Here is a 20028-nt window from a genome sequence, read left to right on the forward strand (position 1 = left end):
CTGTATTCTATTTTATGTGAATGTGAAAAGAGATCCAGAAATGACACCACAACATTTATAAAAACATTTTATTTAAGAGTTTTGTTTAAGTTGCTGTATCCAACTCCTACACACGTCATCATGACTTTGTCTCCTCCTTTCCTTTCGTCTTCTAAAGGCTTCTTGACCTCGATCTTGAACATAATCTGGAAGAAGTCTCTAATGTGTCTCAGGAACGCGATCCTGGAGAGAGAGAGTTTCGGTTTAATGCCTCATTTTCACAGTGAATTTTACACATCACAATCTCAAAAGATGTAGATAATATACCAACTATTAACGAAGAATACACACTGGGGACACCAGAGCAAAGTGTCCGAGGACTTTTCTCGGGAAGCTGGTAAAAGTCATCAGTCCTCTTGTTAATCAAGCACCCTTAAGTCTTCTGACAAAAACAGTAATAAAACCAGTACATCACATCAGTGACTTAAACGTTTTTGCTGACCATGTTCAGCATTACCCGAGTAGGAGGAAGAGTGCATTGTGATGGCACTGCCAATCTTCAGTTATCATAGTACTGTACTTGAGAGGGACACAGCACCGGTACCATGATAACTGAAAATGGACAGTTCATTGTTCGCTCTTTATCCTCGACGATGAAGATGTCTGGAGGTAAGCTAATGCTCAGTTCTTTTCATAATGGGTGTAGGTGATGTGTGTCTTTAAATGTGAATATCTCAAAGAATCACACTTTGACCTGTGCATGAACCTACAGTGTAAACAACCATGTGAGTACAGCTGGCCGAGTTCTGTGATAATGCAAGTTTTCCAAGGTTAAAGCTGACCATTTGTACTTGAGACTACTAATTTACAAATTTTTGCATTCAAAGAAACCATTTCTTTGGTCAAGCGGCAAATAAAATGCCAATATGGCGGCAGATGTAGGTACTGTACTGAGCTTCAAAACTGGCATTGCAGAGAGTTTTGTCCATCTTCTTATACTCTAAAACTATTAAAAATAACAAGACTGCTAATCATTTCTGTTTTTTCATTTAGCCACCAGTGCCTGCGCTACAGTGGAACGAGAACTGAGGGATATTATCAGTAGCCAAGAACTAGTCGAAGAATAACCAAAAGCAGGGTTGAGTGCACTCTGTCATCTGTACATTAACTTATGAATAACCCATGGGGCTGTTTGTAAAGCTCAGTGGGACAGAGGGCTGTTGAATGACGGCGGCTTACGTGTATGGAGACAGTGGTCCGAGGAGAACCTTCGACACATCCTGTTGGCCAAGGGTCATCAGGAGCAGCGCCAGGCTCTGATTGGTTGAATCGACGAAGCCGCCCTAAAACAGTCAAAGAGGAGGGGCCGTGTTTTTTTCAGCAACAAAAACAACAATCAAATATGTCATGGAGGTGATGTTTGAGGAAAGAAAGTCGACCCATTGGCAGCGACCAGCTCCTGATTAGAGATTAAACATAAACATGTGTCCAAAGACTGAATCAGTCAGGAGCAAGGCTGTATCATGTTAGTGTGGATATAAAAGAAATCACTTTTACATTTTCATCTCAAGTATTTTTTTACCCTAAACAACTGTATTGCACAACGTACATCAACAGCTTGTTTGCGTTTGGTTTCTAGTCGCAACAGCGGCTCACCTCCCTACAATGTGCTTCCTTCTTTTTCCCCAGATGCTTAATTTTCCAGCAACTCTGAATTTCTAGGAGTTTGCCTCATGCTCCCCATTTCTTCTACAAATTTAGAGGACAGAGGATTCACTTTCACTATGCACATTCCACTGTGATTACTCAACTTGAGTTATGTGAGGCTTCCCGACCCGTATGAAGAGGCCCATGCAGGACACACCCAAGACTCTTTTTAAAAAAACAGGTTTTTTTTTACCAGTTGATCGGCAGAACCAACCTGACGGGGCCGAAGCTTAACTGCAGCTAGAACGGATCAGTTTCTTGCGTTGTGCATCCCATTCTCGTGTGGCCCAGTCATGCAGCGCTATGGCACTGTGACAGCTTGTCAGCAGGAATATGATTCAATTATATAATCTGATCACTGAAACCATGGTGAAAATATGCTGGCGTTGTTTTTATTGCTGATGGGGCTGACGTTCTATCAACTGAATTTATTTTACAAGTGGTGAGCTCTAAATATAAATCAATACGTAAAAGTTTTTTTTTTTTTTTTTTTAAATGTTTCAGCATTTACACATTTTAATAGTTATTAGAAAACATGTTTTCAATGTGTAATTCCTTCTCATTTAATGGATAATTTAATATTAAATACAGTGCATTTGAATAAAGAAGTGAGACTTAAATCATCTCACTGGAGCTATGTAGGAGTTTGGAACTTTGTCCGATAGCGAGCTTTTGAAAAACTGGTTTTTGGTTTGATCTGAACAAATAAGCAAAACCAACTTTATTTCTTTCTCAACACATCTGCCTATTTTACTTAAGTGTAGTATAAACCAAAATAAAAATAAAAAATTACACATTAAGTTAATTTCTAGTTACATGTTATGCCTTCTAGAAACAGCTGACATATCCCAAGAGGCCAGCAGCCCCCAGCCGACCACACGGCCTCGTGGAAAAGTCCCTCGAACCCCTTGAACGAAAGCCAATCTCTTTTTCAAAAGTCAAAAGAACAAAAAAAAAAAAAAACACGGGTGTAAAGCAATAAAATGCATGTTAACCTCCAAGAATTTAAACTTACTCGATCTAAATTTTTGTAATTTAATTTGAAAAACATTAAAGAAAAAAAAACCCTAGCTTTATTTTTGATAGCTACTGAGGCCAAATGCTTGTTTCCTAAATCCAGTTTAACATCATTCCTATTACAGATCAAAATACTTCATGTCAAACGTTGGACTCTTAACGTCTTCAGACACGTTATGTGACAGCTAATACAGTTCCCCTTCTTATTTGTAGCTCTCAGACAGAATAAGATGTCAAAAGAGCAAAACATTTCTCACAGGAAGTAGTATAAATATATCCATAAAACAAAATTCTCAATAAATAGAAAATTCAGTGTCAAATAGAGAGCCCCACTTACATCAGCTCCTGCCTTGTGTTGATGTTGCTTCCAAAAACAAAATGTCCATGGTGAAGCTTTGGTTTACTACTAGAAGACTGTACTGATTAACCAGAAAACAAACAGACGCGCACATACAGAGCACCCACGTTTCCCTTTAATAGGAACTGAGGAAATTCATCTCCCTTTCTCGGATTAAAAAAAAACAAACAAAAAAAATCAACTATTCCAACACGAGAGCCTCATCCATTTTACCCCGGCACCATCTCTTCTCTTCTCAGGTGTAGCAAACCTCCAACAGTTAACTATTAAAATCAGCAGTTATTCAAATGCTACGTTTCCAAACCTGGCTGGTGGATCGACCTGCCAGGAGCAACATTTACGGGACTGCCCGCCGAGGCAGCTAAAGAGAAAACGTTAGCTCCGCACACTGACCAAGGAGTTAAGAGGATGCACCCAACAATATTCCTCTTTCAGAGATAATGAGCACTACCCTGACCAGCTAACTGGACTCACATGGCTCCTAATAGAGAGACCTGAGAAGGCAGGGCCATGTGGAGGCGAACTGAAGTCACAGAATCTCATTGTACATATTCTGTTGAGGCATTTGTCTTACAGTCACACCATAAGAGCAGAGAAATGTGGACTAATAAAATGTTTTTTCTCCCTTAAGAATTCCTTATTTGAACAAACTCTATTAAAAAACGTTGTATTTCAGGAATAAATAACATTAATGACATTTGAACTCTGATCTCTGAACATCTGACTAAACTTTAAACATTTAATTCAGATAAAAAACATTTAATTCTTGCAATTTTAATAACCCATTTGAATTAGCAGTATTTATTGAAGGGCACCGTATTTTCTATCCCATTATTATTATAATTTTTGTTAAAAATCACATTATTGTTTTGAAAATTTGTTTCCCTAATTTAAGATTTTATAGTAAGTAATAATACTGAACATTTTCACGCTCCACAGATTCACATGAATAAATAAGCATATACAATAAAACCTAGTGTTTACTACAAACATTTTAAAAGGGCATAAAATACAAAACCTTGGTTCATTTCAGTTAATTTTTCAACTATAAATCATATTCAGAAGTTGCTCAACTTTGAAGTAAAAAGTCGGGGGACCAATGATTGGAAGAGTTATAAGGCTTTTTGGAAATTTGGTTGCTTCCATGGGATCCACATAAATGATCTATCTTCTTCAACATTAAAGCAATACTTACATGAAATTTATAGCATCAATCCCAATGAAACTGGAAAAAACGTGTCATAAAACCATCCGATTCTAAAAGGAAACACCCGTTTATCCTTTATCTGCTTTTCTACATTGGGGCTCTAGCCACAAACTGTTTCTCAGTTGAATGGCAGGCATGGGTCATTACCAGGGAATGTGAGTAAACAAGGGCAACGAATCATTGTTGCGTGATGGGACTCTAATGTGTCCCAGTGGTGTATGTCAGGTATTCCCCGAGAATTCAGACTTTTTTTTTTTTCTTCCATTGACGGGCAGCAAACAGATCCTTCATTGTCACTCTAATTAAGACCTGTGTCACTGTGACACATATCTGCAACTTTGGCGTATACCTGAAAACAGCAATGTATCAATCTGGAAACTGTTGAGGTGCTAATGAGCAGCAGCAGTGCTGGTGTGGTACGCAGTTACATTTTTTTACAAACTGTCCATTTGATCAGGTCGTTGTTTGAAGTATTCCTGCTCTTTTGACTTGTATTCACCTAATCGTAATAACCACTTACCCTGATGAGTTGTTGCAGCCCTGCTTATAAGTGCAGGACCAACAAAAGAAATGGACCCCAGCAGGACTAGCGCATAGTTTAATGTCAGGTTCACAAAATATTTATAAGTAGGTGGTCATCAGCACCTATTAACGTCAGACTTTCAACTGGGTAAATGGGCACTAAGTGATTCCCTAAACTAAAGATTCAATTCCTTTCACCGGTGATCTGTCTTGGAGGAAATGAGGAAGCGAGAGGTTAGCTGCTCTTTAGCTGTGGTTTTGGAATTGGGACAGGAGCTAGTGTCCGGACCACAAACAGAAACACAAATCCTCTGTGGACCTAAAGGGTCCACGTAATGCATATTTCTTGCTCCGTCCAAGTTTGCATCTGGAGACCTCTCCAAATGTCTGTGCAATCTAACATTTGTGAGCGGAGACTGTACGCACTGCAAGAGCCAAGACTCAAAGAAAGTAGTTTGTTTTTAGAAGAGGCTGTGTGGAGCCATTTGCTGTATCCACACCTTTATAATTTATCAGGAAAAAAGTACAAAGATGAACAGATTATTTTAAAATCATTCCAAATGCCAAAAGTTATCTTGCATATTAATCAATACGTGATCTTGTGAATCACTCAACACACCATAAATATCAATCTGACTATGTCATTGGCTCTCTTTCATGACATGCTTCAGTGATGATTAGACATTCTAGCTCTTAAAAACGGATTTGAATTTCCATCGGCAACCGTAAACCAGTTGTCCACGTAGCAGACCAGGGTGTTCCCCTGTAGTATAAATGGAACAAAGTTCAATGTCTCTATCTGTCCAAGCACACAGACACAGAGACCATTAATTGGCCTTTAGTTCAAGGAGCTTTTCCAAACTCGGGCGGTTTATTTGATGCTGGCGTTCGGAAAAACTAAACATTTGATATCAGTGACTACTTCCCTTCTGTCCTGTTTGATATATTGCCTCATCCGAATTGCAAGGTATTCTGTAACCCTGTTATCAGCCATGTTAGACATCAGCGTGTGCAGTAAAACACTTTCAAGGTTATTTGCATTATGCAAATAAAACAGGACAGCCTTTGTATTTTGAATGGCAGTTTCTTTAAAGACCAGTTTGGTAAAGAATGAAGCTTCAAGCTGTCTGCAGCAGTATTAGAGCAGAGGATGTGTAAACAAGCACAGTGCACCATGTCACAAGGACTTTTGCTAGGCTTTATAGAAAAATTTGTTTTTTAGACAAGACACTGCAATCTCAAATGCCCTGACAGGAGTATGTGTATTTCAGAAGCTTACCCGATATATCTCCTCCAAAAGCAGATGGGCACATTTCTTGCCGAGGTCCTCTGGCAGCACAGGCTCTCCCTGACCCTGCGGCGTGGATGCCATTTCGGCACTGAGGAAGGAGCCGTTCAGCGTCTCTGCTACCAGCGTCAGACCAAAACCCGGAGACCTGCGGTAAAGCAGTGCAAATAATTTACCATCTTATCAAGAACAACCACTGAGTGATGCAGAGATGCTCAGAATACCGTAACAGTTACTAAATGTTCCCCCGAGATACTCACTTGCCAGAGTTGGGTCCTTTCATGTGGTCGGTGTAGATATAAATATCTGGAATGAACTTGTTGAGGACACCTCTTGCCGACTCCACAATCCTGTTGCCCATCTGAGGAGAAACTCGCACCGAATATCTGGATTTAAAACGTCAAGGGCCTCCGATGCAGATGTGTGGATACTTATTCTAATCAATCAAATCAATTCATAAATGAACTTCTCATTATAGCAGCTACAGAGATGATTGTAACTGTGAGATAGACACTGGAGCTGAAACGGACTCAATATCAGGTGACTTTTTGGATTAGCAAGTAAAAAACATCTACATTTATTCTTCTCCAAGGAAGAACTGGCATTTTTCTTGTACTATAGTACTGCAAGTGTATTTGCTATTTAACTGTTGTTAGAGAATGCTAAATATTTAAAGCAGCAACTTCAAACATTTCAGCTCTGGTAGATATGGCGAGCCCTGAACTTAGATGGCATCTATATGAATATAGATGGAAAGTGACTTAAAGGGGAACTACTGTTTTTTTACACTGTCATTTTTCATACCTACTTAATGGGGTAAACAGGAAGCAGTGGTGCAGAGCAGAAATAAGGTCCAGGTTGTAAAAAATGGTAGTTCCCCTTTAACAGACATTTCTTTAAAAAAATGTTTGAGTAAAATGACTAATTAATCAACAGTGATTATTATTAGTTGTTGCCCCTAGTGGTTAAAATGAAACACAATTAGACTGAACTGTGGAAAGTTTTTTTTTTTTCTTCCAGTATTCATGTCAAGGATACGCAATTCCTCTGATTCTCTTGATCATGCCTGGCTCGGTCAGTTGGACTGGCTTGATGGTTCTGCGGACGGGGCAAGTGAAAACTACCTCTCCTCCCCCACCAGGTGCCATGCCTCTCTTCACCACCTGAGGGAGTAGCAGCACAGAGAGACTCAGACCGAGAAACACTTGTTTACACATGTAAGTCCTCTACTCTAATGTAAAAACATCATGACTTTATTTGTGCTTGCCAACCGGTTACCGTGTTGTCCTCACCTTGAGGTCAAAGCCCTCTCCATCGATGCCAAACTTCTTCATCAGGGGGAGGGCTGTAGACTTCAGGAGGTCAACCTGCAAGAAAACACGGCGGTTAAATCCTGAAACTCGCTCTGCAGACGGTGGAAAATGTCAGCTACCTTGCAAAAGAACACCAGGGCAAGAGCCTACAATAGACCAATTCTCATAGCAGCACCAAACGGAGACGCTGTTCACTGTTTCCATGACAACACCTCTCTCCAATGTCTCCAATTCATACTTCTCGCTGCTTTCGTGCGTCTCGTTTGTTGACATTATTCACTTTGAAACGATGCAGCTCATAGGAAAGAGCTAAAAAAATGACCAAGTGGCGTCTGAGATGGACTCAAGATAATAATGCATAAAACAGGCAAAATGAAAATAAAATATCTGAGGAAAATTGCTGTAATTTGGAGAAAAACCTTTGAACTGTTACAAATACGACTGACTCATGTTCCGATGCTGATCTCAACCGTCTTATTAATGCAAATTATAATCTGTGCACAAGAGGGCAGTGTCCACGGCTTTGGGAGGTGCGCACCACACAACAAAGTTCTTCTATGCTGAAGTGAGGTTCAGCCCCACCCTGTCCGATCATGAGCTGGGTGAGTCAAATGACCGGTGGTTAGAAGGTGGTCGTATTTGTGCGTGTGCGCGCTCACCGTCGGGTCAGTGGGGTCGTTGGTGACTCCCCTCAGCGTGGCCTGCAGGGAGGTCTTCATGAAAGGACCCAGCATGAGCAGAGCCTCCAGATAGTATCCTATCGAGCGCTGTGGGCTACAGTCGTGTTCGATAGTGCCACCTAACAACAAGCCAGGCTGGTAGAATAACACAGTACCTGGAAAAGAAGGGAAAGACAGTGAAGGAGTCTCCAACATGCCAGACTAGTTGTAATTGTATGCGCTATCATTTCTACAATAGAAAAGAAGCAGAAATTACATATAATCACATACAGCATACAAACCACAACATTATCTATAATTCTATTTTTCCATTTTCACTACAGGGATTTCAATGGACAACGCTGAAATCTCTACAGTCACACAGAAAACAGTAATTATACACACCACACGGTCTGTAACTAACCCTCATTTTAACACTCACCTGTCTGGTTAATCTCTATTTTGGAGCCATTTGTCACTTTGTCTAGCAATCTGATGAAGCTGGCTTCAAAATCTGGAGAAAGATACGCAGAAAAAAATATATTTTGAGAGCCACACCAAACATCCTCCAACAGCTGAATATATATATAGATAAAAGTAATAGTTTTATAGAGCAACAGCAAAATCTTAATATAAAAATTTATGTCAGAGTACTTTTGATGTTCTTTTATATTCTGCATCCAGTAACAATTAGTTTAAAGTCAAAGAATCGGTTAAAAGTATTATTGTGTTGACTGTGGGAACTTCAGGAAATTCTCTTTCTCATATGCCAAAATAAAGTATCTTAATTCATGTAGACTGACTTCTGTAAACAGGCTCATCAGTAACACAAATTAGTGCAGGAACATAATATTAAATTTATCTTACATATTTAGTACTTGTCCCATCATTTTCCCACCCCTGACGCCCAGCGATTAAACACACTCCCAACTGCGTAACAGCTAGCTCGTTAGCCACGGAGCTAACTGCGACGCCACATGCAGAGTGAAGCTGCAACTCACCGCGGAGCCCCGGGTCGTCATCCTTAGACCTTATGTTTTTTATCTTAACGCGCTTCCCGCTGAGTGTGGACAAAACCAGCCGCTGTCTGAAATAATTACAGCCGTCGTATGTGAGTCCGTGGCTCTCCATGTTATTGTTGTTTGTGCCTGGCGTCAGTGAAATCCACGTGTGTTTGTCCAGGAAGGCGTTAGCGAGAGATTACGGCAACGCAAGAGGGCCAAAAAGTTTTTTTTTTCTCTTACGGGTGCGTGGTCACATTGGGTCGCTAGATGTCGCCAGATAGTCAAATCTAAAAAGGAGACCTGTCTGAATAATATAAAATCACTAAACTGGAGTTAATACTACTACTACTGTAGTATCTAATATGAATTATTATACAATGCTCAAAGTTAAACAAGACCTACTATCAGTAAATTATATGGGGAAAAAAATGGTAAGTTGAGTTCACACATGTGGAGAAACAGGAACAGGCTACATTTCATTATCAACACAACCTTGACTGTTTTGTAACTTTTGTCTTTTGTTGCACCTTAAGATGTAAACACGCGTGTAAACACAGGAGTGACGCAAGATGTACACAGGCCTTAGAAAGTAGTTATCTGACGCGTTATGACGAGTCATGTGAAGGCATGAAGACGCCACGACATGTTAAGACGGATTTTTGAACTGTTTGGCCTTCCAGCAAGAAGGCATTTTCATCACTAAGCGTGATTACACCAGCGTAAGAACTCAGAGTAAAACCTTTTTAGTATTAATAGTTTTATATATATACACGGCACAACAGTTGTTTAACCCCAACTGATGCAATAAGTAGCTTCTCTTTTCTTAAACAACCATGTCGAAAAACACATCCTGTGGTCATGGGAAAGATGTTAGCTTGTTTGAGAAGGATCAAATCATTGGCATGCATCAAGCAGAGAAAACATCTCAGGAGATTGTAGAAACTACAAAAATTGGGTTAAGAACTGTCCAATGCATTATTAAAAACTGGAAGGATAATGGGGAACCATCGTCTTCAAGGAAGAAATGTGGTCGGAAAAAAAAATCCTGGTTGATCACAAACGTTTGGTGAAATCAAATTGAAGAAAAACAACAGTAGAACTCAGGGCTATGTTTAATAGTGAAAGTAAGAACATTTCCACAAGTACAATGAGAAGGGAACTCAAGGGATTGGCTGTGTAGCCTTAAGAAAACCACTAATCAGTGAGGCTAACTGGAAAAAAAAAAGCTTCAGTTTGCCAGGGAGCATAAAGATTGTACTCTGGAGTAATGGAAGAAGGTCATGTGGTCTGATGAGTCCAGATTTACCCTGTTCCAGAGTGATGGGGGCATCAGGGTAAGAAGAAAGGCAGATGAAGTGATGCACCCATCATGACTAGTGCCTACTGTACAAGCCTGTGGGGGCAGTGCTATGATCTGGGGTTGCTGCAGTTGCTCAGGTCTAGGTGCAGCAATATAATGTGCCAAAAGAATGAGGTCAGCTGACTACCTGAATATACTGAATGGCCAGGTTATGCCATCAATGGATTTTTTTCTTCCCTGATGGCACAGGCATATCCCAAGATGACAATGCCAGGATTCATCGGGCTCATATTATGAAAGAGTGGTTCAGGGAGCATGAGACATAATTTTCACACATGGATTGGCCACCACAGAGTCCAGACCTTAACCCCATTGAGAATCTTTGGGATGTGCTGGAGAAAGCTTTGCACAGTGGTCAGACTCTCCCATCATCAATACAAGATCTTGATGAAAAATTAATGCAACACTGGATGGAAATAAATCTTGTGACTTTGCAGAAGCTTATTGAAACAACGCCACAGAGAATGCATGCTGTAATCGAAGCTAAAGGTGTTCCAACAAGTGCCGACTCTTTTTTTGGCCAGGCAGTGTATATACATATACGTACACTAATCAGGCATAACATTGTGACCACCTTCCTAATATTGTGTAGGTCTCTCTTGTGCCTCCAAACCAGTTGTGACTCATCAGAGAATGGACATGGGTCTTCTGAGGGTGTCCTGTGGTGTCTGGCAACAGAATGTTGTTAGTGGGGGTCTTTAGGTCCTATGGGTTGAGAGGAGTTGTCTCTTTGGATCAGACTTGTTCCAGTGAATCCCAAATTTGGAGGCCAGGTCAACACCTTGTGCTGTTTTTCATGTTTTTTTTAGTTGTTCCTAAACTGTTTTTGTGTCTGTGCCAGGCCGCATTCTGCTCGGGATGGCTGCTGCCATCAAGGAGTGTCATTGCTATAGGGTGGGGGTGCCTGGTCTGGTAACAACCACACGAATGTCAGGTCCAAAAAGTTTCCCAGCAGACCATTGTATTGTCACAAGATGGTCAGTGTTATTTACTTCTCCTGTCAGTGGTTCTAATGTTGTGGCTGACTGGTGTAACATTTAAGACTATCACGCTGCCATCAGCATGCCGTGGCATGCCATCAGTTTTACTCTTAAGTACTCTGGTGCAAAATTACAGAGGAAACGTACTTCATTTGCCAGTATTTGCCGCAGCATGTCGTAAGCCACTTTTTGATCTCATCATTTCTCAAACACCATGTCTCAGCCAACTAGTTGTTCCACTCTTGAATGGAATGGGTTACCCAATGGGATAGATTGGGTAAAAAGACTGTTGGCTCTTGCTGTCCTCAGTCAGCTTGTGTCTGCTTGAAATGTTACTGTCCTGCCGCTAGGTGTCACTATATGCACACTGACATTTGAGCCATCAGCGAATAGTATGAGCAGTCAGTATAATGCTCTATGTCTGATCATTGACATGGAATTCCTCTTCGCACTGGTCATGTCTTGGTATGCTCTTATCTATTTCATGAGGCTCATTGAGATATTACACAATGCATTTAAATAGTCTAAAATGAATTGTGACAGGCTACACATGTTAGTCCAGTCAGAGATATGAACCTGCTGCTGGGACGGTTTATTTCATGTCAGAAAATTCCAGATCGAGAAGTGGTCGAAGGGTCATATTTAGATCATATGTCTGCAAGCACAATCGTATACTCCAAAGTCAAAACATTTTCAATATTAGAGCAGACTGGCTGCCGTTCACCTCGGCTTGCCTGCTAATCTGTAGGTCTGCAGTTGAGAGGATCGAGGCTCGAGGCTCGGAAGGGATTAATCAGCGCTACCTTGCCAGCAAGCTTTTTTTCCGCCAGCAGACCAATTACATAACATGTTATACAATAAATACATCTCCAGCAAAGCGTAAACGGTGACACAGGCGAGTAAGTTTCTCAACGCGCCGGAGAAAGCAGCTGATTTTGCTCGGCGTGCGTCACGCAGGAGGAGTGCATCCTAATATCTCTCATCTTCTTTCTCCTCCTCCTTCTCCTCCTCTTCCTTCAGTGCGTGCTCGGCTTAGGGGAAATGAAAGTCGAGCTCCAGTGAGAGTCGAGGCAGGCTGCTAAAGACGCGCCCACTCATTGCTACGTTGCGCACTAGGAACGGAAAGGGGGCCAAAACCTGCCTCAGTTCAGTCTCGGCTGGGCATCCAGAGTGGGAGCTTTAACGCGAGGGAAACACAGACTCTTTTGCTACAAATTATAGTTAAGGCCGTATTCGCGTGGAAATGGTTCTGCAAAGAGTAGTCCGCGCTGTCATTATGGGGGCTCCGGGCTCGGGGAAAGGAACGGTGTCTGCGCGCATAACCAAAACTTTTGGGCTGAAACACATTTCTAGTGGGGACATTTTGAGAGCCAACGTCAACGCAAAAACCGGTAAGAGGTCCTGTCTCTAACAATGACTAATGCAATGCAGATGTAGGTCAGCATTCAGGCATGTGTGAAAAAAAGATAAAAGCCTTAAAAAAAATGTTACAGGTAGCTGCAAATGTTATTATGCTTAACGTATACGCGCATTATTACGCACGGCGACACTATTGCAGCATTTTTTTTTTATTTTTTTTTATTTTTTGGAGATAAGAGAACCACTCCTGCAACTGTCTGATTTTTTATCTTACTGCGTGAAATGAAAACAATTTGTGTTCCCTCCTGTGCAAGGTCAAAGTGGTCAGCAGGCTTGTAGAAGGTGCTGTTTTATGTTTGCACTGCAAACATTTGGCCCAACTTTACCTGAAGCTCGGAAGGAGGCCCACTCCACTGCTCAATATCACCTTGGAGGCAGATAAAGAGAGGTGTAAAGTTAATAGAAGCTGTGAACTTTTGCTCCTTTGAGAGGAGCGGCTACAGATAAAGAAGTTTTTACAGCTGCATGACCAGGTAACAGGGGAGTGTGTGTCAGCAGTGAGTTTGTGATCAGTGTGAAAGCTTCTGCAATGTGTAGTCAAGCTTCCGAACATTATTTATTATGCAAACATACAATTTCTTACCAATTGCGCTATTGTTAATTATTACTTAGTTCCATTCTGTATATATTGTAGATTTTCTTGTGTGTTGCTGCTATAGTTTTTATCTTTATGCTGACATTTACTTTATACATATATTTATTCCAGTTGGTTTATTCTATGTAACTTATTTATCTGAGCTTTTCCACTCAGTTTTATGTCGTTGTTGCCTGCTCTGTGTGCCTTTAATTGGGGACAAATAAAGGTTTTCTGAATCTGAATAGCTTTTGTTTTTAAAGCTGCCGAACCAAAGAGCTTTGTTTTTTTTTTTTTGTTGTTGTTTTACCAGACAATGGCAATTCTTATTCCTCAAACCTGAGGGGATGTTTGGCTTTCTTTGTTCTGCTGCTACCTCGGCGACTTTCTTGAGAAGTTGGCAGTGAGAGCAGTTCTTACTGATTTTCACCTGATTGGATTTTCGCTCCTTTTGACCTTCCACATCTTGAGAAAGCCTCACCCCCTCATTGGTCATACTGAGAGAAAAAAAAACACACTGTTGCATTTAACCCTAATCAAAGCTGACTTAATACATTTCCCAGTAGGTGGCTAATCCTCCAGGGTTGCTTTGCCGAAATGCCAGCCACGCGGCAAAGCCGTTGCTTTCAGTTCAATGTGCATTCTCGTTCATGTGGAGCCCTTATATTCGTGACATTTTCCAAATGATCAGAAATCACAGCCGAGAGTGTTTTTATGCCACTGCAAGTTTTACCCTTTGCTCTGTTTTGCTGTAACATCAGATCACTGAATTAGCACGGTCAGGTCATTTCTGCAAAGCTTGTCAGGAAATTCCTTTCCTCAGTTGGACGCTGACCAGTTAAAGTGGAAGTGATAGGGAAAAAAAACCTGGGTGTATCATGTTGTACACTGACGTCTGATATATTTGCAAATCTAATCTGTTCTGTGGCATTAAATGATGCCTGGCTACACTTAATATGTTTAGAATGTAGGGCCCATTGCTTAAGCTGGCAAACAGCTGAAACATGCATGCAGGCCTTCGTTTTTCTAGAGATTATAAAGTCATTAGATGCTTATGAAAATCAGGCACAGCTGTTTTTTTTTTTTTTTTGAAAAAAAATAGTGAGATTAACTAAAACTATAAGTGTTTAATAGTTTTAATAATCCATCCAGTGTCTTTGCCTCTGTTTTTCTGCATCTGTCAGAGTTCGGTCTGCTGATGAAGTCCTGCATCGATCAGGGTCAGCTGGTACCTGATGACGTCATGTCTCGTCTCATCCTGAGTGACCTGAGGACAATAGAGAAGAGCAGCTGGCTGCTCGATGGTAAGGGCTCACCACACGTTTGTATCAGCACTTGTTTCCTGTAGGAATTGATTGGTTGATTAAACGTTAGTGAGGTCAGTGATTAATCATTAGCATTAACAGGGTCTGAGTTAATTCTCTAAAAATAGATAAACCACTGAGGGGAATGCTTAACCAGACCTCAGGCTGTTTATTTAAAAACCTGGCAGTCATCACATCCAGCTTTGTTCCTTGTTCACTTTGCCTTGCTTCCTTCTGCCTCTTCGCCAGGTTTTCCTCGCACGGTAGCCCAAGCCGAGGCTCTGGATGACGCCTACACTGTGGACACAGTCATCAACCTCAACGTTCCTTTCGAGACCATCAAACAAAGGCTGACCTCTCGCTGGACTCACCTCCCGAGCGGCAGAGTCTACAACGTGGATTTCAACCCGCCTAAAGTCACTGTAAATACATCCTCCCTTGTGTTTATTGTGGTTTATTGGAAGTTTCCTACTGTTTCAACCCAAATTTGCACAGCCAAAGACCACACCGGCAGTTCAATGAGGAGAGATGATAGGAAAGCAAAAGAGTGAATTTTACTGGATATAAAAAGAGCTTATGAGAGCAAATTTTTAGGTGGTTAGATCGTCTGATTCAGAGTCAGATGAGAAGAAAGGTCACAGAGGGCTGTCCCAGATGAACGTAGGGGATAGGGATGTCAAGACGCTGCTAGTGGTGCAACACTGATGGAGATTTCAGGTGAGGAGGTGGGATTGACAGCAGACCGCCAGAACTGCAATGGAATTAAAGAACAGGAGAACACAGGCAAAGAGATCCTTGGACAATATAGTGATGTTGAAGTTACGAATGAAGTTTTTTTGACAATGTGTGAAATAGGAAGTGTTGAAGGCAATAGAGCATCAGAAATAGATGGATGGAAATAAAAGGTGAGAAGAGATCTTACATAAAATGAAATGGGACCTAAATTCTTTGGTTAATACAACCTTTTTTCTGTGCAATACTGTTGAATATATTCTCCAAAACCTCACTTTAGATCTAAAACAAATGATCCCTATTTAAAACAGGAGAGGATAGGAAGCAGATCACAGCACACAACAGTTGAGCCCAAACAAAATGATGGGAAATTACGGAAAAAAAGGATTGAGAGACATAAAACCTTATGAGATCTAGAGATGCATTGTTGCACAGAGAGATAATAAGATGCAAACAGTGGCAGGGAGGTATAGAAACAGGAAAGATAGGATCATTAGAGGGTGTGTTTGCTGTGATATTCCAAGGCAGGGGCCTCTGCTCTGCAGGATTAGTCAAGAATGTAAAAACAAAAGATAGAGTTGCAAGCATTAGTTAATTATAGGAGCTCAGATTCGTTCCTGTTTTTATACACCTGTGTATGTGAAGATGTGTATTTAAAATATTTTATGTAGGAAATATCATCAACATTGTCAGATTAATTGAAGATAAACTGACTTCCAGGACTTGGTATATTCAGCATTATCGCTCCCCTAGCTCAGCTGACTGGCTTATTAGTTTGTATTATAATAAATGTCCTAAAGGTAGTGTGCATATTTATTATCTAATCTTGATTAGCTATTAATAGTAGTATTAAAAGTGCGGCCTTTCAAATGCTTTGGCGGCTCCGTGTGACCGATGGATGATTCATAGCTAACGTCCCCTTGGTCACGTGTTTGTCTCTGTGGCGCTGGTTTGCTGCTAGATTTCCTGTACAGTCTGGAGGAACGGCAAGTTTGTGGTTAATGATTGGCATCCACTTTATTGCTCGCAGTCCAGTTTCAGAGAGGACAGTGAATCAGAAACAGGCCAAGTCAAGTCAAACGGTCTAAGGACGTTGCAAAAAGCGATAGTGAACGCAGTTGGAGGGCATACTCATAGAGCTCTCTATTCCTGTTTCATAGCAACATCCTCTGCTGTTATACCCAAGAGGTGTACGTACCCATCCTGTGAATAGATGCAGCTGGCAGTATTTGTCAAAATGCTGACATGTGAATGCATTGTGGTGCATGTGTTACCTTGAGATAGTGTTGAGATATAAAGACATGTTGACTTTTCCCTTTAATGCATCAGCTGCTACCGTATTTTAGATATGCTAGCATTGTTGCTCCAGAGATGGCAGTTTTGATGTCTTGGCTGGCCGCTGTGTTCCAGACTAAAATATTTCTGAGCAGCTATTGGATGGCTATAAAATTCTGCACAATCATTCATGGTCCCCAGAGGATGAAGTGCACTGACATTGTTGATTCTCGAGTGTTTCCTTTAGGGCTACCAGTTGGTCGTATTAGTTTGGTTTATAACCACACACCTGCAACCCTTGTGGCATTCCCATCCACCCATAAACCTCTGCTTTGTGTTTAGTGTTAGCGTGCTAAAAGAAGATGGAGGACATGGTAGATTACAACATAAACACCAGCATGTTAGCATTGTTATTGTGAACATGCTGCTGTTAGCGCTCAGCTCAAAGCCTGAGTACAACCTCACTGTTGGTGGAGCTGCAGATGTCAGCTACGCTAGTTCGTAGGGCCTGCGACAAAAAACAGTGTGGAACTGGAAACATTCAGCTGTGACAACTCATCATGTCTGTTATCAAAAAAAGATTAAAAAGGTTACGACTAAGTCACCACACTCTCAGGTCTTTCGCCTTCATTCATCTTTACCTCCTGTTTCACCTGCTCAGCTGGTTTGAAACGAAAGGCCCTCTTGCTGTGTTTGGGCTGGAAACCCTAATCATAGCTGTGGTGAAGTACAAGGACATAAACTCGGACCCACATTTCTGCCCGTTATTTATCAGCTATGAAAAATTCTCGTTCATTTCCAGCTTGCAGTAAAATGTGCTATCTCAGATTTCTAGTAATTAAGTCAGCACCACCGTGTGTTTGTGAACTCTCTCCAGGGTTTCGATGATGACACAGGGGAGCCTCTGGTCCAGAGGGATGACGACAAACCAGAGACGGTCACACGGAGACTGAAGTCCTATGAAACTCAGACGGAGCCCGTCTTAGAGTACTACAGGTAAACATGTCATTTATTTCCCACCACAGAGACGTTAAACTCGAAAGTGGGCAGACGCCTGACTGCATTTCAACTTCAAGTCACACTGAGCTGGACCTCACATTAGTGCTTAAATACAGGTTAAAGGTCACAACCAAGTGCCGTTGAGCCACGGGCCTTTTCTCCGAGTTGAATGAAAAACTGCTTGAGAACCACATTCCAAGACGACACGCTAAGATGGCAGTTTCTCCAAATCACACAAGTATTTAATCATGTATCTTAGGGTTTACCAGAAATTATGAAACTCAGGCAAAAACATTCATCATATTTTCCGTTTCTGGACTAATTTGTCAGGAAAACATATTACTGTTTATCCCCTTAAACTGCAGGGTTGAGCGTGACTAGTGTCCCACTTATCGTTATTTATTTTTACCACAGTGCTCAAAAGGCTGTTTATCATTTGAAGGAAGTACAGAAAGAAGAAATTACATGCAGAGAAGCGACCCATTGAGCTCTGTGCCGGATGATGTAGATTTTTAGTTGCATAAAGTATGCCAAATAGAGATCGGATCTCAATTTGTGGCTCAAAACCCATGTGGTGACCCATTTGAACGCCAGGTGTGAACACACGTACTTAAGCTGGATACTTGTGATCTGATCAGTCAGGATGCGTGTCAGTAGGTCAAGGTCTGAACAGAGCCTCAGAGTCTTAAAAATATAAGATTGCTGTCTAACTTTATTTACTGCCCACTGTATTTTAATGGTAGGATGCATATATGTATGCTCAGTAACAGCTGATTAACAGAACATGCAGTTAAAACTGTGACCGTAACAGTTTTTTTTTCTGTGTTTTTGCCTCCTCCAGGAGTAAAGGTGTGCTGGAGACCTTCTCCGGGACTGAAACCAACAAGATATGGCCACACGTCGAGGCTTTCCTCCACAGAAAACTCTCCTCAATCAATCAGAAAGTCGCTTAAAAAGCCTCAACGGGATGGCACAAGAAGTCCTCTCACGTTTACCAGCAGAAACCACATTGTGTGCGTCGTCCGATCGAAATTCAAACAAAGGGAGAACCGTCTGTAGGATAATATATTCTGAATGTTAAAAACGAGGAGCAAGCCCACATAGTTTATGAAATGTAAATAGACTAGAGGGGTTTGGATAACTCATTTTTTTTTTTATCTTATTATTACCACTGTTGCACTCCTCAGTGAGGCTGAAATTAGTTCAGGAAACTCTCAGGGTGTGCACGCAACGTATTTTAAAGATTAATGCGAGTTAATTCTATGATGTGCCTTTTTTAAAAACGAAATCAGATCTTTAACAGTAGAATGCGAAGGTTGTGTTTGCACAAGCTGCTGCAAGAATGCAAGAAACAGGTAGGTCCTGGTGCACGTGGTCTACTTTAAGGAGCAGAGTTATTTCGGGTTTTAGAAACCTAGAAACACAGCCCACCAGAGTAACACACTGAGCAAAATCCAAGAGACATCTTTTTCATCTTTTTCCTTCAAGTCCTTTCATCATTGGCATAACAAATGTGTCTGTAACTGCCTTACTAGGAGGGTTTCTTATACCTGAAAAGGGAAAATGTGCCGTTTTCTACAAATGACTGTAAACTCACTTGTGCCTTTTTGCTGCTCTCGACGACACATAACTGGTAGCTCAGTGAATGTAAATACTTTTTGTCATCGGAGCAAATAACGTAGAAGCCGACCACGCTTATTGCATTCAATATTTTTAATCATCACAAGAAACCACTATTGTTTAACAGCTTCTTTAAACCACCGTAAGTCTTAATGCCGTTGTTTCCATTCGAAACCAGACATTCCTCGGACGTTGTGACCAAGCCTATAGATTGATATGTATACATCATACATAGACTGTACAGGGTTGTCGTGTGCGTTAGAACATTTCGCAGCATCTGGGCCGCGTTTATGCACTTTGTCTCACGGTGAAAGCCACAGAAATGCTAACCTGCCTTGCAATGTACTGTACGGGCTGACGCGGTGGGCGACTCATGTGCATTCCACAACACTTGAAATACGATGTTTTGAAATCCTCTGTACAGCGACGACCTACAGCTGTGTCAAGTATTTATCATTCGCAATAAACCTCTCATACTGTACAACAGAAAAGCACACTGGAGATGCCCGGTCATTTGTTTAATTTAACAGATTTTGACTTTTTGCAGACAGTTAAATCAGTTTCGGTCAACCACAATGCAACAGAGCTGTCATAATGTTTGAGTGTGTTATACTAACAGCGGTTTACGCAGCCTGGAGCCTGGGGCAGAGACCAGGTGCAGCCCTCAGCGGTCTGGTCCAGGCTCATGTTTCTCCAGGCCCACACCCCAAG

The 20028-nt window shown here is 41.3% G+C and overlaps 2 protein-coding genes across 2 annotated transcripts; one reads left to right on the forward strand and one right to left on the reverse strand.

The window, feature by feature from the left end:
- Positions 1 to 51: 51 nt before the first annotated feature.
- rcl1 (RNA terminal phosphate cyclase-like 1) lies at positions 52 to 9249 on the reverse strand. Its single transcript, XM_084571740.1, has 9 exons — positions 9052 to 9249; positions 8493 to 8564; positions 8051 to 8226; positions 7371 to 7445; positions 7117 to 7241; positions 6339 to 6464; positions 6070 to 6226; positions 1219 to 1322; positions 52 to 222 (listed from the first exon to the last, which is right to left on the reverse strand). The coding sequence occupies exons 1-9, from the start codon at positions 9179 to 9181 to the stop codon at positions 69 to 71; spliced, it is 1119 nt and encodes a 372-aa protein (XP_084427866.1). The 5' UTR covers positions 9182 to 9249; the 3' UTR covers positions 52 to 68.
- Positions 9250 to 12534: 3285 nt separating this feature from the next.
- Positions 12535 to 19922, forward strand: ak3 (adenylate kinase 3). The gene is made up of 5 exons (XM_084572486.1): positions 12535 to 12785; positions 14572 to 14691; positions 14941 to 15113; positions 17576 to 17694; positions 18539 to 19922. Exons 1-5 carry the CDS (start codon positions 12638 to 12640, stop codon positions 18648 to 18650), a joined length of 672 nt encoding a protein of 223 aa, XP_084428612.1. The 5' UTR covers positions 12535 to 12637; the 3' UTR covers positions 18651 to 19922.
- Positions 19923 to 20028: the final 106 nt, after the last annotated feature.

The sequence above is a fragment of the Chelon labrosus genome, assembly GCF_963514085.1.
Source record: "Chelon labrosus genome assembly, chromosome: 22".
NCBI lineage: Eukaryota > Metazoa > Chordata > Actinopteri > Mugiliformes > Mugilidae > Chelon > Chelon labrosus.